Below are 19,771 nucleotides of genomic sequence, written 5' to 3'. Positions count from 1 at the left end.
CTAAACTGGTGCCTTTATACATGATGTACTCAAAAGCACCCCGACCATATGGCACGCCTCACAGCACACCCACACGCCGGTGCTCACGTACACGGAGTGGCGTGGTGCAGAGGGCGAGCGACATAGTGTTTGACTGTCAGGACAGAGGGAGAGCGAGTCGTCTCTTTGTGTACATGCTGCCGTCGTCATTGTGTCAGCGCTGTATGAACAACATCCACCTGTAGACACATGCATGACCTGTCTGTCGCTGGAGGCTTCGTCTCCTGCTCCTCCTCCTCCTCCTCCTCCTGCTCCTGCTCCTGCTCCTGCTCCTGCTTGGATATCTGACATTAATGCTCCCAGGAGCTGCAGGGAGGCGTCAGAATGGACGGAAGAAAAGGATTTTACCTCTCCATGGAAACAAGCCTCACGTGAATGACAGGAACGTCCGTGGGCTGGAGGGGGAGGTGGGGGAGACGGGGGGGCAGGAGTGGTGAAAGTATAGAAAAAGAGAATGAATAAAAGAGGGTGACAGTCGGCGGCCAGCGACGCTCTCCACGCCCCACCTCTCTCCGACAATTCCACACTTCACTGCCTCCTCCCTCTCGCTTCCTCCCTCTATCCTCCCCCCCGCTTCCCCTCAAGCGATTATTCCAGATGCCGTCACATCGGCGACTTTGTTCGACCGGGTGTGAATTGTGCCGCGCGGCGAGACGACAGGTGAACGGAAGCTGTCACGTCGTTTCCCTTCACTCTCCTTGACCGGCTCCGGAACCCGAACCCAGAACCCAGAACCCAGAACCCAGACCCAGACCCAGAACCCAGAACCCAGAACCCAGACCCAGAACCCAGAACCCAGACCCAGCTCAGCTGCTTTGAATTCCACTTCCACCCCCCCCCCCCCCCCCCCCCCCCCGTCTTGTTATTTTTCCTGTTTCATCATCAGTCTGCGCTAAATGGAGCTAACGGCTAGCTGCGGGCTGCAACGATGGAGAATGACGTTTTACGCCTTCTGAGACTAATAATTTTAATAATAAACCTTCCCTTCAGGACTTGGATGCAGAGCAGATATTGATTAGACCATTAATATGAATTCTGTGTCTTTTCCTTTGTCACTTAAACCAGACTGGCGGTTTAAGAGGATTACGTCTTTTCAATCAGCATTAAATTGGATTCCAGGGAGAACGAATGGAAATAATTGAGCTCTTCTCGTTTTTGTATTTTTTGCTGCTTTGTTTTTGCTTTTATCTGAAATTATTCCCGCTGGGATTCGTTGGTGCGACACCTTGGCAGCGCCCTCCGCGCTCCTTTATCTCGCTGCTTCCTTCCCTCCCGTTTTTTCCCTTCCTCCATGCATCCTTGTTTCTGCCCCTCTCTCTTGCTATTGCCCCCCCCCTCCGCTCCACCCAGAGCAATTCCATCTCTCTCGGCATACAAAGGGAGCTAATGACATGCTGACACCGAGCCCGATGATTGAATTCATTAGACGTGGACAATAATTGGCAGACGTGAGCGTGCACGACGATTCAGAGCACAGCTGTCAAATAATGAGCAAGAGAGAATAGCTTTTTATTGTTGAGATGGAAGAGAGACGGAACCACTGGGGGGGGGCTAGCGGGACACTTCCTGTCTGAGGCACAGAGTACAGGTGTGGCCAGTCTGGTCTGCAGGTCTCTAAATCTCCTGAACAATCGGGTCTCTGGTTTCGGGTCTCGGGTCTCGGGTCTCAGGTCTCTGGTCTCGGGTCTCTGGTTTCGGGTCTCTGGTCTCGGGTCTCGGGTCTCGGGTCTCTGGTCTCGGGTCTCTGGTTTTGGGTCTCTGGTCTCTGGTTTCGGGTCTCTAGTCTCGGGTCTCTGGTTTCGGGTCTCTGGTCTCTGGTCTCTGGTTTCGGGTCTCAGGTCTCTGGTCTCGGGTCTCTGGTTTCGGGTCTTTGGTCTCGGGTCTCTGGTCTCGGGTCTCGGGTCTCTGGTCTCGGGTCTCAGGTCTGATGGTCACATTTCCTTTTCAACAGAAGGCGGAGGACGACGACCTGGTGCTGACTCCGGACGGGACCCGAGAGTTCCTGACCTTCGAGATCCCGCTCAGTGACTCGGGATCAGCCGGGTTGGGTGTCAGCGTCAAAGGCAACCGTTCCAAGGAGAACCACGCCGACCTGGGCATCTTCGTCAAATCCATCATTAATGGAGGCGCGGCCTGTAAGGTAGGCGGCGAGAGCAGACCCTAATCCTACCTGACCTCAGGTGCGACACCTGGAGGCGTCCGGGGGCGCGGCCTGTGCTCAGTCTAATAAAGGTGCAGCTTGCGTTAAGACGCTTTCGTCCCTCGTCCACCGGCAGGACGGGCGGCTCAGGGTCAACGACCAGCTGATCGGCGTCAACGCGGAGTCGCTGCTGGGAAAAACCAACCAGGACGCCATGGAAACGCTCCGGAAGTCCATGTCAACGGAAGGCAACAAGCGAGGCATGATCCAGCTGATCGTGGCCCGGAGAGTGTCCAAAAGAACCCAGGTGAGGAGCGGGGCGCAAAAAGACAAACCGCCACCGTCCTTCACGGCTGCTCGGCTTCAGCTGATCGATCAATCAAATCGTTTGTTTTTTAATCATGATTTTAACTATAGATAGATTTCTAATAACATTGATTTATCTGTCCCTCACATAATGCAAGCACTAAAGTCATGGTAGCAGCGAAGCCCCTCCCACATTACCCCCCCCCCCCCCCCCCCCGCCGGCGTGACTTTTCCGTCCTCTCAATGTCATGTTGCTACATCCTCCGAACTGCCCGGCCTCTCGCCCGCCTGTATGGTTGTGTGTGAGCGTGCCTGTGGCCGTGCACGTGCATGTGCCTGTGGGCGTGCACGTGTGCCTCCGGCGCTGCCTGGCTGCTCTGCTCTCCTTTCCAACTTGGTGTGTCAAAGATTTGATTTCCCCTCGGTCTGTCTGGTAATTGAAAGCAGAGGCTAAGCCTGGAGGTGTGTGTGTGTGCGTGTGCGTGCGTGTGTGTGTGTGTGCGTGTGTGTGTGTGTCTGTGTGTGCGTGTGTGTGTGTTTGTGAGCGTCCGGGTGTCTGGCTGTGACGTGGCGTCCGAGAGGGGAATAATTGAATAATGAATTCACTGGGCGGTAGAGAGGTTCTGTAGTTGGTGTATTTGTACACCTCGGCTGGCCGTGGAGTATTCGTTACCGTGGAGATCACTCCGTCACTCCGTGTGGAACGCCGGGACGCGGGATCAAACGGTCCCGACAGCCGAGCTCCATCAGTCTGAGATGTTTGCATAAATCAACATACCGCCGGGATCCAGGCCCAATTATATCGGCCTGAATGTGCACCATCGCCACCGCCGACTCGTAGATCGGACCCTGATTGGACCGGGCTCTGATCACATGATCCAACCACAGGCGCTGGGTTCCAACTGGTCCATAACATCGACAGGAAGAGGGTCGATGGGGGGCGGGGGTTAATGTAATAAATGCTAACGCCACCTCCATCCTCATCCAGGAGGCCCCCGGGAGTCCGCTGGGTCCCCGGACGATGGACGCCGCCCTCGACGACCACGAGCGGCGGATCTCACATTCCTTGTACGGCGGCCTGGAGGGACTCGATGACAATCTGATGCCACGCCAGGGCATGATGCCACGAACAATAGGTAAGGGGGGGGGGCTGTTCCCGCCGCCTGTTGATGATCTCAGCGTCGTAATAAGCTCCGCCCCCCCCCACCCCTGACAGATTTTGTCAACACATAAAATTGTGTTAATGTTTCATCCGTCCCGAGTTCCTGTCAGGGAGAGCGAGGCCCAGCCGGCAAAAAGGTCTCTGCAGACGGGCCGATCGATCGCTTCCGTGCGTGTGCGTGCGTGCGTGTGTGTGTGTGTGTGTGTGTGTGTGTGTGCGTGTGTGTGTGTGTGTGTGTGTGTGTGTGTGTGTGTGTGTAAAGAAGTGACTGACGGAACCGGTTTGCTTTAACTGGGATCGATTCTCACTGAAGCGGCTGGAGGACGAGGCCAGTCTGGGTTCGGTGTCGGATCAGAACCGTTACTAAATACTCAGTTCCCCCAAACCTCGCTGAAGGTCAAAGGTCAGACCAGCTGGACAGACGCTGATGAGATGCTTTGGCCTCGATGGAGGTCTGCGAGGCGTCGTCTCTTTCCAACGGGTCGTTGGTTCCGCTAGGATTAGCTTAGCTTCAGGAGGACAGGAAGCTGTCACTTAGCCACGCCTCCAGCAGCCGGGAGCCGTGACATCATCACCACCGTGTCTCCTTCAGGTAACTATCAGCTGTCGCCGACCGTCAACATGCCGCAGGACGACACCGTGATCATCGAGGACGACCGGTCGCCCTCCTCCCGCCCCACCTCTCGGACCAATCGTCATCCAGCTCCCACGATGATGTCGCCTTCCCCGCCGACGTAGCGCCGTCGTGGGCGGAGCCGCCCGACCACATCAACAAGTGGGTGACACGCTCCCTGCCGCCGCCCTCTTCCTCCAGGCTAATGTTCCCACATCCCTGCGTCTGATCGATAAAGTTGATCCACATTTTGGCCCGCCCCCTCCAGGCCGCCGAATCCGGATGAGAACGATCCAGACGCCGCTTTCCGAAGAGAAGGCTTCGGACGCCAGAGCATGTCGGAGAAGCGCACCAAGCAGTTCGGAGACGCCGCCCATCTCGACATCATCAAGACGCGCAAGTCCAAGAGCATGGATCTAGGTAGGACGCAGGGCGGTAATCCCAGCCCCTCCCCTCCAGGGCGGTCCGTAATCCCAGCCCCTCCCCTCCAGGGCGGTCCGTAATCCCAGCCCCTCCCCTCCAGGGCGGTCCGTAATCCCAGCCCCTCCCCTCCAGGGCGGTCCGTAATCCCAGCGCCTCCCTTCCGGGGCGGTCCGTAATCCCAGCGCCTCCCTTCCGGGGCGGTCCGTAATCCCAGCCCCTCCCTTCCGGGGCGGTCCGTAATCCCAGCGCCTCCCTTCCGGGGCGGTCCGTAATCCCAGCGCCTCCCTTCCGGGGTGGTCCGTAATCCCAGCCCCTCCCCTCCAGGGCGGTCCGTAATCCCAGCGCCTCCCTTCCGGGGTTGGAGACGCTGGGAAAACCTCAATCTGCTTTAGATCTCTGGGATTAGAAGGAGTTTGCTTTTAGTTCATGTTCTATAAGGAACCTGCTTTGATCTCCGTGGTCATGTGATGTCACAGCTGCTCTGCACTCTGACATCATCGCCAACAGTCGCTCAAGGCGCTCAGATCAAAGGTCTGGTGACGTGAGGCGTGTTCCTAGCTGCAGCAGGAAGCGTTTGAGGCTCCGCCCATTCCATCCTGCCCCGCCTCCTAACTGGAGAGCTCCTGTGCTGATCTGCCGGCCCCTCCCCTCTTTGATCCCGCGTTAGTCACCGGATTGCGTGTTGACATCACGGCGGGTGTGGTCGCCACCCCCTTTCCTTCCTTTAACCCTTCGCCCGCCTCCTTGTCCCGCATGGCGCCCCATCCCAATTGCGATGTTTTTGGCGCCGCCTGGATGCTGCATGAGGAATGAGACGAGCACTAACCGAACCCCAAACGTTTGTACCGCCCCCTTTCCTTCCTCTTCCTTTAACAGTAGCCGACGAGATTAACCTCACCCCTCACACCGAGAGCCGCACAGGTAAGGGTCACTGAGAGGTAGACGCAAAACCGTCATCATCATCGTCATCATCATCATCACTGTTTCTGCTGTGGGTGCTGGGACTGAGGGGCGGGATCTAGCGCCGACCCAACCAACCAAAGGGCGTGGGTCGAAACAAAACCTCACCTGTCCCCTCAGCGAAGCATTACCCCTCTGTCCCGGGACCCGCCCACCATCCTAGCTCCGCCTCCCGTTCATTTCTTCTTTATTTCTGGTCACTAATTTCCGCTCTGCTCCTCCATCGCTCTGCTCCTCCAGCGTTCTGCTCCTCCATCGCTCTGCTCCTCCAGCGCTCTGCTCCTCCAGCGCTCTGCTCCTCCAGCGCTCTGCTCCTCCAGCGTTCTGCTCCTCCAGCGCTCTGCTCCTCCATCGCTCTGCTCCTCCAGCGTTCTGCTCCTCCAGCGCTCTGCTCCTCCAGCGTTCTGCTCCTCCAGCGCTCTGCTCCTCCAGCGTTCTGCTCCTCCAGCGTTCTGCTCCTCCAGCGCTCTGCTCCTCCATCGCTCTGCTCCTCCATCGTTCTGCTCCTCCAGCGTTCTGCTCCTCCAGCGCTCTGCTCCTCCAGCGCTCTGCTCCTCCATCGCTCTGCTCCTCCATCGCTCTGCTCCTCCAGCGCTCTGCTCCTCCATCGCTCTGCTCCTCCAGCGCTCTACTCCTCCATCGCTCTGCTCCTCCAGCGCTCTGCTCCTCCAGCGTTCTGCTCCTCCATCGCTCTGCTCCTCCATCGCTCTGCTCCTCCAGCGCTCTGCTCCTCCATCGCTCTGCTCCTCCAGCGCTCTGCTCCTCCATCGCTCTGCTCCTCCAGCGCTCTGCTCCTCCAGCGTTCTGCTCCTCCATCGCTCTGCTCCTCCAGCGCTCTGCTCCTCCAGCGTTCTGCTCCTCCAGCGCTCTGCTCCTCCAGCGTTCTGCTCCTCACGCTTTTATCACCTCCTCCTCTTTTTGCCGTCTGTTTGTGGTATGAGGAGGTGGGAGGAGAAAAAGAGTTGTGTCCTTGGAGAAAGTAGAGGATGTCAGGCAGCCGTCCATCACTGTCAGGGTCACTGATGCCTGAAAGGAAGCCCCGCCTCTATCAGGTGATGGACGACAGAAAAGAGAAAGGATGGAGAGGAGAGGAGAGAGGAGAGAGGAGAGGAGAGGAGAGGAGAGAGGGAGGACCAGTGTCTGCCGTTTATTTTGGCTTTGGAGCCCCCGGTGTCTGAAAACGACTTCTGTACTCGACTTAAAGCTGAAATCATCCACGGTCTATTTAATAAAGCCCAAACAAAGACAGGGTCCAAGCCCCGCCCCCCCGACCCCCCTGGGCTGTGATTGGTTTATTGACGCAGGCCGGCGCCACATGTTGGACCAGGACCCGAATCTGATGGCGGTTTGATGCTTCGTCGATTGCCGTGAGAAAAAGTCCTGAAGTTCTTGTTACGAGTCGTTTCTGCTCATCGTGGGGAAAATGGATTTGTTGTTCTGTCGCTGGAACAGATTCAGCCATTGATGACTTTGTCATTGATTTATGTCGTTTTGTTGTACTGTAAAATGGCATCAACGGAGGTAGCGCGCATTCTTCTCCACCCCAGCAGGGGGCGCTGGTCCAGGCTGAATCTGCCCGTCTGTTTTAAAAATGAATAAACACACCTACACACACACACACACACCTCCACACACACACACACACCTCCACACGCACACACCTACACACACCTACACACGCACACCCACACACACACACCTACACACGCACACCCACACACACGCACACCTACACACACACACACACACACACACACACACCTCCACACACGCACACACACCTCCACACACACACACACACCTCCACACGCACACACCTACACACACCTACACACGCACACCCACACACACACACCTACACACGCACACCCACACACACGCACACCTACACACACACACACACACACACACACACACCTCCACACGCACACACACACCTCCACACGCACACACCTACACACACCTACACACGCACACCCACACACACACACACCTACACACCTACACACGCACACCCACACACACACACCTACACACGCACACCCACACACACGCACACCTACACACCTACACACGCACACCCACACACACGCACACCTACACACACACACACACCTTTGCTACAGTAGGAGGAGCCAGTCGATGTTTACCGGGACTATTTTCAGCGGCGGATTAACACCCAAGCTCTTTCACCTCTCGTCTCTTTCTCTCCTTTCGCTCATGTTCTCCTCCTCCTCCTCCTCCTCCTTCATCTTTCTCCTCCCTCACGGAACCTCATCTTCATCGCTTCTTCGCCTCTGCGGGGTCAGACGCCGTACAGAGAGTCTCGCTTTAGTTAAATTGCTGTGTTTTCCTGCTTTTCATTGAGACTAACGTGTTGTAATGAAGTTTGTCGCCCGTCGGGAGGCGGAGCTTCACGTGCTCGCGCAGAAACACGCAAACAGACGGCGGTTTAAATACAGAGCGCTGCTCTGTGAATCACGCGCCGACTTCCTGGTCAGTCTGAGCGCCGTGGAGTTTGTGTTTTGAAGGAATGCCCAGATGTTTACGAGGTTAACAAAGTGCTCCCAGAATGCATTGCGTTTCTTCAAACCTGATGGCCAATGTGAGGCAGATTAATGTTTTTTTTTTTTTACTGAACCGCAAAACTTTTTTGTGCTGTTTCAGAACTAAATTCACTTCTAAATCCGCAGCGGATCCAATATTGATTTTGCAAACATGCTCAACAAATTAAAGGACTTTATAGTCGATCCAACACAACCAGGAATAAATCATCCTCCGTGCAGAGAGAAACGGCAGCGCCTAAATGTGGCGTTTAAAGAACGTCTCTGCAACATTTTCCTCGGTTTTATTTCCGTCACGAGAAGAAAGACTTGAGGACGGCGGGAGAAGACGGTTTCGTGTTTGGGTTCGGCGCCGCTGCCGTTCCTGCTAACGACGCGCTAGATGTTTAACCTCGAACTTAAACGGAACGCTTTAATGGAACAGATCCCAGAATCCGCTCCGGTAAATAACGACGTTCCTCAACGGCAGAGACTCGGAGGTCGCGCTCGGACGGCTCGGGTTGTTGTTCATTTCTAACTGGCAAGAAGCGACTTGTTGAGAAATCCGTTTGAGTCGGAGGAAGGAACTCGCTCTTCTCCTCTTCAATCATCGCTGGAGTCGCTCTGGAGAATAACTCAGGCCGGAATGTTCCTGCTCCGGCTCGGCGTCATCCTCCCTCCTTCGGTTCTCGCGCATTTGAACTCGTCCAGAGCCGGACGTTCCCATCGGGGCCGGACGGAGTTCTTATTTATCGCTGCACTAAAATATGTGTTGGGAAAAGTTTCTGAGGTTGTTTAAAAATGGAAAAGTATATTACCAGAGTTCTTTGGGTCCGACCCCCCCCCCCCCCCCCCCCCCGGCAGACCCGCCCGGTTCGGGTTTTTCACGTCCCTGTTCCCTCCACCAGGTTCTTCCACCAAAGACGTGGGACCATCGCTGGGCCTGAAGAAGTCCAGCTCTCTGGAGAGTCTCCAGACCGCCGTCGCAGAGGCCACCCTCAACGGGGACCACCCCTTCCACAGGCCACGCCCCCGCATAGTCAGGGGGCGGGGCTGCAACGAGAGCTTCAGGGCGGCCATCGACAAGTCGTACGACCGGCCGGCTGTGACGGAGGAATACGATGAGGGCATGGAGACGTGTAAGACGCCGCTAACATAACGCTAACAGTAACGCGCTAACCTGATGCTAACAGTCACGACGCTAGCATGATACTCAAGCCGCCGGCGTGTTAGCCGCTACATGTGGATGCAGCATCTGCAGCATCAGCACCCATGCATGGGACTGGCACGACTGGGACTGAGGCTCCGCCTCCGGCAGACGATTAGCATCGATAGCTTAGCGCTGCTCTGGATGTAGCCGTCCCGCTTCACATCCGTAGGAGGAGCCTTAACGTGACGTCACTCTGAATGTATCGACGTGCAGCTGCATTGATGACTTGATTAGTTTCGTATTGATTGTTTCCAGCTCTTTATTTGTGATGAATGAAGAGCCTCTGGGTTCTGGAGTTACGGTTTGACAGACGAAGCCGATTTAAGACATTTTACATTTACACAAACATTTTATGGCCGTTTGAAAAGATTAAAGCCATAAAAATCACATTCGATTGGCCACGGATCAATTCATGCCCCGATTTGCTTCTGAGCCCGTGTAATCATTGCTCTTTCATAATGGAATGGGGCCCTTGAATCACCGCTAATGTGCTCGTAAACGGTTTTAGGGCGAAATCATTGTCTTCATGAGACGTTTGGAATCGTTGGACTCGTGTTTCAGTCGTTTACGTTTCTGCTCTGGTCTTTTCTTACCGCTGTCTCTCCTCGTCTGTCCCTCCCTCCAGTGGAGGAGGACACGGAGGAGAGCTCCCGATCGGGGAGGGACTCCGTCTCCACGATGGCCGACCTGACCCCCCTGTCCATCTTGGAGAAACCGTTGGTCAACGGCACCAATCGCAGCAAAGAGGAGAAGAAGAAAGACAAAGACAAGGGGGGGAAGGAGAAGGAGAAGAAGAAGCAGGATGGAGGGAAGGACAAGGAAAAGGGGAAAGCCAAGAAGGGAATGCTGAAAGGACTCGGGGACATGTTCCGGTAAGAATGTCTCCGACCGCTCAGCTTGTTTTTGCCGCGCCGACAGAAGGACGTCCCCTCGACCGCAGAGATTGGTTCCGGTCCGGGCGTCGGTTAAAGGCGGTCTCAACCGGATCAGAATGATCCATAGTGTGTATCGTTCGCTCGTTAGCATCCAACGAAGCAGAGAGGCTCATGGGAGGACCGTCCGGGTTCTGGCCCCCCGACGGACCCCATATTGTTCGCATCAGATGAACGGCTCCGTTAAACCGGTTCTGGCTGATCCGAGCGCTCCTGAATAATGACCTGAAGCGGACTCGTCCCAGCTGCGGCTCCGGACAGGATCACCGACACAATTCAAAAGGAATTCAAACAAATGATCGGCACCGATCCAGATGTGCGTGCGTGTAGATGTGTGCGTGTGTGTGTGTGCGCCTGTGTGTGTGTGAGAGCTGCTATTTCCTGACCCTCTCATGTCTTGAAGGCGTCACACTCTGTCCCAATCAAAGCATCATTGTCATCAAACCCTGCCTGCCAAGCTATGCATTATCACACACACACACACACACGCACACGCGCACACACACACACACAGACACACGCACACACACGCACACACACACGCACACACACACACACACACACTTACTCTCTGATCATTGCTTGGACTCAGTAACTCCCAGTCTTTGAGCTTGGCACCGGCGACAATGATCGGTGCCCAGAAATTATTGCACTGTGCTAATTCTGTAGTGTGTGCGTGCGTGTGTGCGTGTGTGCGTGTGCGTGTGCGTGTGCGCGTGCGCGCGTGCGTGCGTGCGTGCGTGTGCGTGCGCGTGCCCCACATGGTGTCAGTGTCTCTGACGACGGCTTTTCTCAGAATGGCGCTCCTCCTGTTCTTAACTCGCGGTTTCTCGCGGACGCTGTGACTTTCACGCGTCGTGCTCTTTTCAGGGGAGCCGAGCGCGGCGTCTCATCAGAGCGATGGCGACGTGGCGTTCACGGGCGCTGAGCCTCCAGACGGCGAGGAGCTCGTCTTCCTGCTCGGAGTTTCCCCGTTGTCTCGCCGTTGTTGTTGAACGTTAGCGGCGTGGAGAGAGAACGCCTCTCGCCTCTCGCCGTGATCGATGGCGGCGAACCGTCTCTGAGCGTTTCGAGCAGCCCCCCCCCCTCCACCCCGTCTCCCATAGAAACGCAGCAGGTGTGAGAGCTCTGGGGGTTCCGCTGGTTCTGCCCGGCCCGTCTGACCAGCAGGAGGCTGCAGTCGGAGAACCGATCCGTCTGATTGGCTCGTTGGAATGTCTGATCGGTTTCGGGAGTGAATCTGAGTTCGTCTGGAATGAAATGTTTCTTGTTTCTTTCTTTCTTTCTTTATTGTCTGTTCTTTTTTTCTTCCTCACACTCCTCCGATTTCTCTGCAGACTCATCCCTTTGTTCTTTTTCTCTTTGATTTCACTGCGGACTTTAATTAATAACGTTAATCCTTAACCGCGCCCTGCCTGGAGGACTTCAGTCTGTGTGATTCTCTCTCTCTCTCTCTCTCTCGCCCACGCAGGCGCCGCCTTCACCTGAGCCTAATTTTCCGTCCTGGACTTTCTCGCTCCCTCGTTCATTTCTTCCTCTCTTCCTCTCGTCTTGCGTTCCTTTCATTAACTCGCACGCCTCTTTGCGTCCTCGCGGCGTTTGCGTTCTAGAGGTTCTAGAAGATGTTCTCTGCAGACCCATCACGCCGTGTGATTGTGGGAGCGAGCGCGGCTGCAGCTTCATCCCGACTCGTTCCGGCTGGAATATCGGCGCTCCCGCCCCATGAATAATTACTGATGGGCCTTGTCTCCGGCGCGCTCCACAACTTTAAATGAACTGCACTGCGTTTGATCTTTTTTAACGGACTCGTACTGTGTGATTTCCCTGACCTTTGACCTTTGGGTCCAGCGCTGCGCCGAGCCTTAACGTGTCACACCTCCTCGGTGTTCCAGGTTCGGGAAGCACCGTAAAGACGAGCGGCCGGGGGAGAAGATGGATCGGAAAGGCTCCAGCAAGTGGAGGCCGGAGGAGACGCAGGTTTCCAACGAGGAGGCGACGAAGATGAGGATGGAGCAGGAGAGGTGAGCCGCCGGATGCTGCCGCCGGATGCTGCCGCCGGATGCTGCTGCCGGATGCTGCTCCTCTTCCTCGCCTCTCGCTTCTCCCACCGGCTGCTGGAAGTTAAATCTTTTCACTCTCGTGTTTCTCCTTCCTAACATCAGTTCATATAAACTCAAAGATCCCCGAACAGCTAATCCCTACGTTTGTGTTTTTGTTATTCCCAAACCGTCATCAATCTGCTGTCGCCGCCTCCGCTCCGCCGGGAATGTTTTCCACTAGATTCCGGAAGCCGGTTGCATTTCTTCCCATTGAGGACTATATAAAATATAACAGCCCAAAGAGCCGGGTGTCGAGTTTCCAGCCTTCATCTTTCCCTCTCTTCTGCTAAATTAATGTCCGTGGGCGTGGTGCCAGCGTTCCGGGCCGGCGTTCCAGCCCTGCCAGCTGATTCATTCCCTGCTCCCGGAGTCGGGGCGGCGGCCATTAGTCCCCGTCGCTGCTCGTTACGAACGTTTGGCTTGTGAGTCTTTAAGCCCGACGGGCCAATCACCCGGTACCAGCAGAGTCTTTAGTCGTAAGTGGCATGAAAGGGCGCAGGTGTCACGCCGGATGGGGGGGGGGGGGGCGCCGCTTTGGCCTTATCTTATCATGCACTGCTCCCGCCCCTCTGGTGAAAAGCAGGGTCCTTCCTGCGGGTTTAAAGATGGCGCCGCTTCCGTCTGCACTGCCAGATAGTGGGCGGGGGTCACGTGGCGTGAGATCAGCTGTTGGGAACGTTGAGCTTTAAAAGACTGTGAATCCGTTTAGTTGATGCCCCCCCCCCCCCTTCTGTCCCTCCACCAATGGGAGCTCTCCTTAATAGACCTCCTTAAGTTCAGGAGGAAGATGTCGGCGTCTTCAGTGGCGCTGCATCCCTACCGCGTCACCCCCCCTACCTCCGGCGATGCCCCCCCCCCCCCCCCCCTCTACCATTAGGGCCCTGGAGAAAAGAGAGCTGTGTGATAATTGATGGTTGTAAAGCTCTGATAATTGTCACGGCTGTAATTAGTGGTCTGTGTGATCGCCCCCCCCCCCCCCACACACACACAATGGTGTTGACAGTTATTTACACCAATGGCCTAAAGATAAAGTGTGTGTGTGTTTGTGTGTGTGTGTTTGTGTGTGTGTTTGTGTGTGTGTGTGTGTGTGTGTGTGTGTGTGTGTGTGTGTGTGTGGCAGCATAGCAGCTATACATTAGCAGCACTCTGAGTTCAGTGCCCCCCCCCCCCTCCCTGCTGCGGGGGCGGGAGACTAGGATCCATCATGTATGTTAGTCCCATACATGATGGGGGGGGGGGGGGGCATTAATGATGGAATCTGCCCCCCCCCTGTCATGGAGGGAAACTTGCAGATGTTTCGGAGGCTGCTGCTGGGACTGTGACGCCAGTGGGCGGGGCCGTTGTGACATCATCGCTGCTACAGAAGAACACCTCGATGCTTTTGGACTAACTTGTCCGTTTCTGTCGGCACCATCAGGATCCAGGCGAAGACCAGGGAGCTGCGGGAGCGCCAGGCCCGGGAACGCGACTACGCCGAAATCCTGGACATCGGCCAGGCGTCGGAGCGGGGCTCCGAGGAGGAGGAGCACCCCTACGCCGGCGTGGACGGCCCCCGGGACGACTACCCCCACCTCCATCAGCACCAGCATTCAGACTCCCTCTACACGCAAGTCAGCAAGGCCCGCAGTGACCGCCCTCCATCCACAGACAGGTAGGGGGCGGGGTTAAGCACCGGGGGGGGGGGCAGACGTGCTTCAGGTGAGGATCGGCTGTCACACCTGGAGGAGAAAGTAATCACAGCAGCAGGAGGCAGGCGGTAAATGTCAGCCTGACACGGACCGCCGTCGTCCCCGGCGACGGGGGGGGCGGGGTTGCTCTGGGGAGGCAGCGAGTAAATGAAACCTTTGATCATCCGTCTGCTTTGACCTTTGCTTTCGCCTCCCAACATTTCCCCGTTTTCCTCGCCTTCCTCTGACGAGCGGAACCAACAACCAGCCGGCCAATAGGAGCGCTGTAAACGCCTGGATCTCCTCGGCAGCTCTGACGTTCCGGAGCAGGAAAGCTGCTCCCATGAATGGCTCTTTATCTCCGTCCCGGTTTTCCCAGATGGAGCCGGCAGCCTGGGAACGCTTCAGCAGCTGATTCGTAATTCACGGCGCTGCTGTTGTCGCCGTATTTCCTAAATCCGTGACGCGGAGGCCGGCAGATGCTCAACAGAAGATACGGAGTCGGCTTTAATTAGGGGGGGGGGGGGTCAGTCGAGTCGTCACTCTAAATCACGGAATCGTTTTTCAATGAGGCAGCGCCCTGGGGAGTAGGGTAGTGCAGTTAGCAGTTAGCTGGAGCTAGCTTAGCATTCCCAGTCTCAAGCCCGGATAAATGCAGAACGCACTCTCCCGTCATCGGAGCTAAGTGCTGCTACATGCTTTAGCTTTAGGCCCTTCCTCTCTTCAGGAGGCTTTAATTAGTGTGTGTGGGGGGGAGAGGGGGGGGGGGGGCACTAAGCCCCTTAAAGAGATTGTGTTGCATTCCCAGAATCCCAATCGTAAGAAAAATAAACCTCCAGAGAGAACCAGGAAGCCTGTTTCCTGTTTCCTGTCTGCCCCCCACTGAACAGGAAGTGAATGCCATGCCAAGCCCAGGAGGAGGTGGGGGGGTCTCGCGACGGGGGGGTTGTTATCGTGGGATTTACACTGCTTCCAGGCTGAAGTATTGTGCAGCTTTGATCAAAGCGATAACGCGAGTGAAGGAAATGTCCTGCCGCTACGCTAACGCTCGAAACCTGCGGAACGTCTCGTCGATGTTTACGAAGCCACTCAAGTGTCTTCGGTGTCCGGATGGGAATGTCGGCATCAAACCGTCCAGGCGTGGACACAGAGAAGAGACGGCGTGCGGCGGCATAAATATCGGTTTCACTTTTAATCATCAAACGGCGGCGGCGGCACGAGGCTTGGAGCGTCGGGATGGAGGACCGCGGGGGCCGGGCCCGACTTCAGAACCTTCTTAGTGAAGTCTTTGGGCTCCTCTAACAGGCTGGCGTGTCTGAAGGGCGTGGCTCCGGCTTCTTGTGCGGGCGCCGTTCTGGAGCGCCGGCTTCGGAACGTTCTTGAATGTTTCTCTTTGGCTCCGAACCAAATCGCCGCTGCTCCGTTCTCCTCCCAGCAGCCAATCAAAATAGAGTCCGAAGCTTCGTCTGGATCTGCTCCGAGCGTTTTCCCGCTAGTCCAGCTCATGAAAGTGTCCCTGGGCTCCCGGCGGTCCCGGCGGTCCCGGCGGTCCCTCTGGGCCCCCCTAGCATCAACACACGCCTTGCTTTTCTTCATGGACTGTTGACTTTGCCTTTTAGCTCCGTAGTGAAATGTACCAAAAACATGCAGTGTGTGTGTGCGTGCGCGTGTGTGTGCGTGTCAGAGCCAAGTGAATTAGCCTCCATTGTTTTTATTTCCCACTCGTCTAAAAGGCAGCAGTGAATTCTGGGAAGTCTCTGAGGGATTTGTTTTGATTTGATCGTCCGGGTTTTTCCTCTTATTGAATCTGCTCCATTACATTTCATCTCCACTGGGGGGGGGGGGGGGGGGGGTACCTGCAGCCGGTCACACCTGGAGCTAAAAGCTAGCCTTTGTCTGTTAGCTAGCGTGGCTACAACTGGAAGACGGAATGGGTTTGGTTCTGATGGGTTCTACTGAACAGAACCTGCAGCTCTTTATCCGTGTGCTCCTGTTCTCTAATCTCTAATCTCTAATCCCACGTCCACTTCGGATTCTTTTCCTCTCTCCCGTTGGCTCTTGAAAGACGCCTCAGAGTCCACGGAACCTGATATCGGTTCCGTCTTCTCTCGCTCCGTTCTGAAGCGAGGCGTTCAGGAAGCCGTGATTTTAGGGTTCGGAGTGTTTAAACATCGGGAAAGGAATCTGCAGCTTTCCGAGCGTCGCCTTTCCCAAATGTCGGAATCATCGGAATCAGACGCTGCAGCGGAGGAACGTCCCGCTCCTGGGAATCTTTACGGAGCCGGCCGGTCGGAGTTTTAGGGGGGGGTGATGGCTTTCACGTGGCCATGATGTCAAGCAGGCAGCCGGCGAGAGATTAAAGTAAATTACAGACGTGCTGATGTTCACGGATTACGTCTGATATTTGCGTAACGACTCCCAAACGCCGGCGGGACGCTTCGTCCCTTTGTGTCCCGCTCAGAAGCCGAGTTAAACATTTGATCCGGGCTCGGTGGGAACGTAATCCGGGATTATTCCGTTCGGAATAACGGCGTGAACTTTGATAAAAACCTCACTTTGATCGGAGCGTCGTCCGTGTTTGACCCGGTTCAATCACCAGAGCAGAACCAGCGCCCTGTCTGACCCCCCCCCCCGTAGAGATGCAGATTATTTCCGCCTGCTTTCACCCATTAATGAAATATTGATTAAGTATTTGTTTGTGTATCTTTTTATCCAACTTTCAAATTGTCCCCGTTTTCCCTGAAGTGGGCGGTACACAAACCCATCAGCAGTTGGGGGGCGGAGCCTCTAGAATTTAGTTTGACCCTTAAACCAGAATTCTGTTGTTTACCAAAACAAACAACAAGAGGAACTTTTGAAAAACGTGAAAAACTACTCTGCTGTCGCCATGGAAACAGACAACATGCAGGAACACATGCATTCGCTGATTACGGAACGTTTGTCTCGTCCGGGATACGGACTTCTTTCCCAGTTGCAGGATGTTGCAGCATCCTCTTCCTCCTCGCCGCTGCAGCGGTGCATAAATATATTCATGCACTTTATGTTCCGGCTCCCCTCCCACCTCGGAACGCCGCCTCTCGTCATCCTCGCTTTCTTTCGGAATATCGGGGGGACGAAGAGTCAAACTTCCAGCTCTCGACATCAGAGGCGCCTTTATTTAAACCCGAGTCCCTTTACTGTTCAAATCGCTGCTCGCCGATTATTAGATCAGATCCTGCAAGGAGACATGGGAAATGAGAAAACACACACACGCACACACACACGCACGCGCGCGCACGGCGGGGAGAACTTGATCTCGCCGTTGGGGGCTCCGTGGCGTCTTTGAAATAAAGATGTGTGATCGTCTTCCCTTTGGAGGACGTGGGTCTGGCTGCTGCAGCTCGTTATCAGGAAACACGCACACACACGCACACACACACACACGCACACACACGCACACACACACGCACCAGGGCGATGGCTGAGATGTGGGCGGGGCCCCAGCCTGGGGCCCATTACAGCGAATCCCTGCGCCGGCTCTTTGAAGTGTCGTGACAGTCGCTCCGTCGTTAGCGCTGGCGAAGCCCCCGCGTGAACGGCGAGGAGCGCCCTCTCTGGTGATGAAGAGGAAGAGGAGGTTTAATCCAAACGAGATGTTTGCACCGCTTTAGCGTAACGCTAACCGGAAGATTCCATTATTGATTCCCATCCCAGTGAATCCGTGATCAATGATCGTGCCATCGTCCATATAATCTGATTAATCCGGTTAATCTGATCCACCGACTCCTCTTTGTTCTTCCAGGACCTGATAGATTATTTCCTTTGTCGCCGCCGCCGCCGCCTCTGATTCCGAATCGGACGGTGAAATCACGCACACACAGGAAGCGTCCAGATTAAAGGGCCTCAGCAGCGCTCCTCTTCCTCCTCTTCCTCCTCGTATCCCATTCCACTTCCTGTCCACTCCAGGAGTTCTGACATGAAGCAGACGTCTGGCGGCCCACCGGTGTCAGTCTGAGGTTCTGAGGAGACGGAGGAGGGTCATCGTTTAGAGGAGGAGGAGGAGGAGGAAGAGGAGGGAGCGTCTCTGTGGACATCCTGTCATTCTTTTTTCCTCCTTCTTGGTTTTATTCTTTTTTTTGGCTGTCGTTGAAAACTCTTTTCTATTTTTCACATTTTTAATAATTTTATGATTGAAATGACAAACAGACCTTCAAAATAAAAGGAGAAAACGAAACCTTTTAATGTGAGGATTATAAATTAATGTTCATTGAATTAGCAGAAAATCAAATTATTATTTGTATCATATTTATATTACTATACGCCCATATATGGCCTCATGACATCACGTTCACCCCACGCCTTGTTGGGATGATGAGCAGTGATGTCATGGACCAGGCGGCCATCGATCCTCGCCACTGCAGCCCCTCCCCCTTTTCCCTCAGGCCCGTTAGTACAAATCACGGCTAATCAATATTCACTGGAGCGCCTGTGATTGTCCTTTTACCGCTGGATTGATGTCGCAGCAACACGGCGGCCACCTCAACTCACTCCGGCCAATCAATCACGTCAGTCTAAGGAGGCCCGCCTCCTCTTCATCACACGAGGTTGAAGACATTTTAATCTATTTTATTCCGAATCGGAAGCGGCGATCAGCTGATCTCCTTCAGGTGCTGCGAGTGGGCGAGAATCATTCAGCGTCTTCGTTACGCCGATTAGTATCGATTGTATCTGGAGGTGGGTGTGTCTGGGGGGCGTGTGTCTGGAGGTGGGTGTGTCTGGGGGGGCGTGTGTCTGGAGGTGGGTGTGTCTGGGGCGTGTATCTGGAGGTGGGTGTGTCTGGGGGGGCGTGTGTCTGGAGGTGGGTGTGTCTGGGGGGGCGTGTGTCTGGAGGTGGGTGTGTCTGGGGAGGCGTGTATCTGGAGGTGGGTGTGTCTGGGGGGGCGTGTATCTGGAGGTGGGTGTGTCTGGGGGGGCGTGTATCTGGAGGTGGGTGTGTCTGGGGGCGTGTATCTGGGGGTGGGTGTGTCTGGGGGGCGTGTATCTGGAGGTGGGTGTGTCTGGGGGGGACGTGTAACTGGAGGTGGGTGTGTCAGTGGGTGTGTCTGGGGGGCGTGTATCTGGAGGTGGGTGTGTCTGGGGCGTGTATCTGGGAGGTGGGTGTGTCTGGGGCGTGTATCTGGAGGTGGGTGTGTCTGGGGCGTGTATCTGGAGGTGGGTGTGTCTGGGGGCGTGTATCTGGAGGTGGGTGTGTCTGGGGGCGTGTATCTGGAGGTGGGTGTGTCTGGGGCGTGTAACTGGAGGTGGGTGTGTCAGTGGGTGTGTCTGGGGGGCGTGTATCTGGAGGTGGGTGTGTCTGGGGCGTGTATCTGGAGGTGGGTGTGTCTGGGGGCGTGTATCTGGAGGTGGGTGTGTCTGGGGGGCGTGTATCTGGAGGTGGGTGCGTCTGGGGTGGGCGTGTGTCTGGGGGGGCGTGTATCTGGAGGTGGGTGTGTCTGGGGGGGCGTGTATCTGGGGGTGGGTGTGTCTGGGGGGGACGTGTAACTGGAGGTGGGTGTGTCTGGGGCGTGTATCTGGAGGTGGGTGTGTCTGGGGCGTGTATCTGGAGGTGGGTGTGTCTGGGGGCGTGTTCCCGGCGGGTTGCTCCTGAGGTTTTATATCCTGAACGTCTTTGAAGCTCCCGTCGTCACCGAGACACAAA

At 55.6% G+C, this 19,771-nt stretch overlaps 1 protein-coding gene across 1 annotated transcript in view; it reads left to right on the top strand.

Annotated features, from left to right (window-relative positions):
- Positions 1 to 17,966, top strand: part of pard3ab (par-3 family cell polarity regulator alpha, b) — a 41,548-nt gene extending 23,582 nt beyond the window's left edge. Inside the window, 12 exon segments of the mRNA XM_068749212.1 lie at positions 1,991 to 2,179; positions 2,316 to 2,486; positions 3,474 to 3,621; positions 4,240 to 4,308; positions 4,311 to 4,389; positions 4,529 to 4,680; positions 5,560 to 5,604; positions 9,095 to 9,325; positions 10,022 to 10,268; positions 12,221 to 12,349; positions 13,845 to 14,078; positions 17,876 to 17,966. Of these exon segments, the coding sequence (XP_068605313.1) occupies positions 1,991 to 2,179; positions 2,316 to 2,486; positions 3,474 to 3,621; positions 4,240 to 4,308; positions 4,311 to 4,389; positions 4,529 to 4,680; positions 5,560 to 5,604; positions 9,095 to 9,325; positions 10,022 to 10,268; positions 12,221 to 12,349; positions 13,845 to 14,078; positions 17,876 to 17,882 (1,701 nt within the window). The 3' untranslated portion in view covers positions 17,883 to 17,966.
- Positions 17,967 to 19,771: the final 1,805 nt, after the last annotated feature.

Source organism: Brachionichthys hirsutus, chromosome 15 (genome assembly GCF_040956055.1).
Source record: "Brachionichthys hirsutus isolate HB-005 chromosome 15, CSIRO-AGI_Bhir_v1, whole genome shotgun sequence".
Classification (NCBI taxonomy): domain Eukaryota; kingdom Metazoa; phylum Chordata; class Actinopteri; order Lophiiformes; family Brachionichthyidae; genus Brachionichthys; species Brachionichthys hirsutus.
This window is presented reverse-complemented; position numbering and strand designations above follow the sequence as displayed.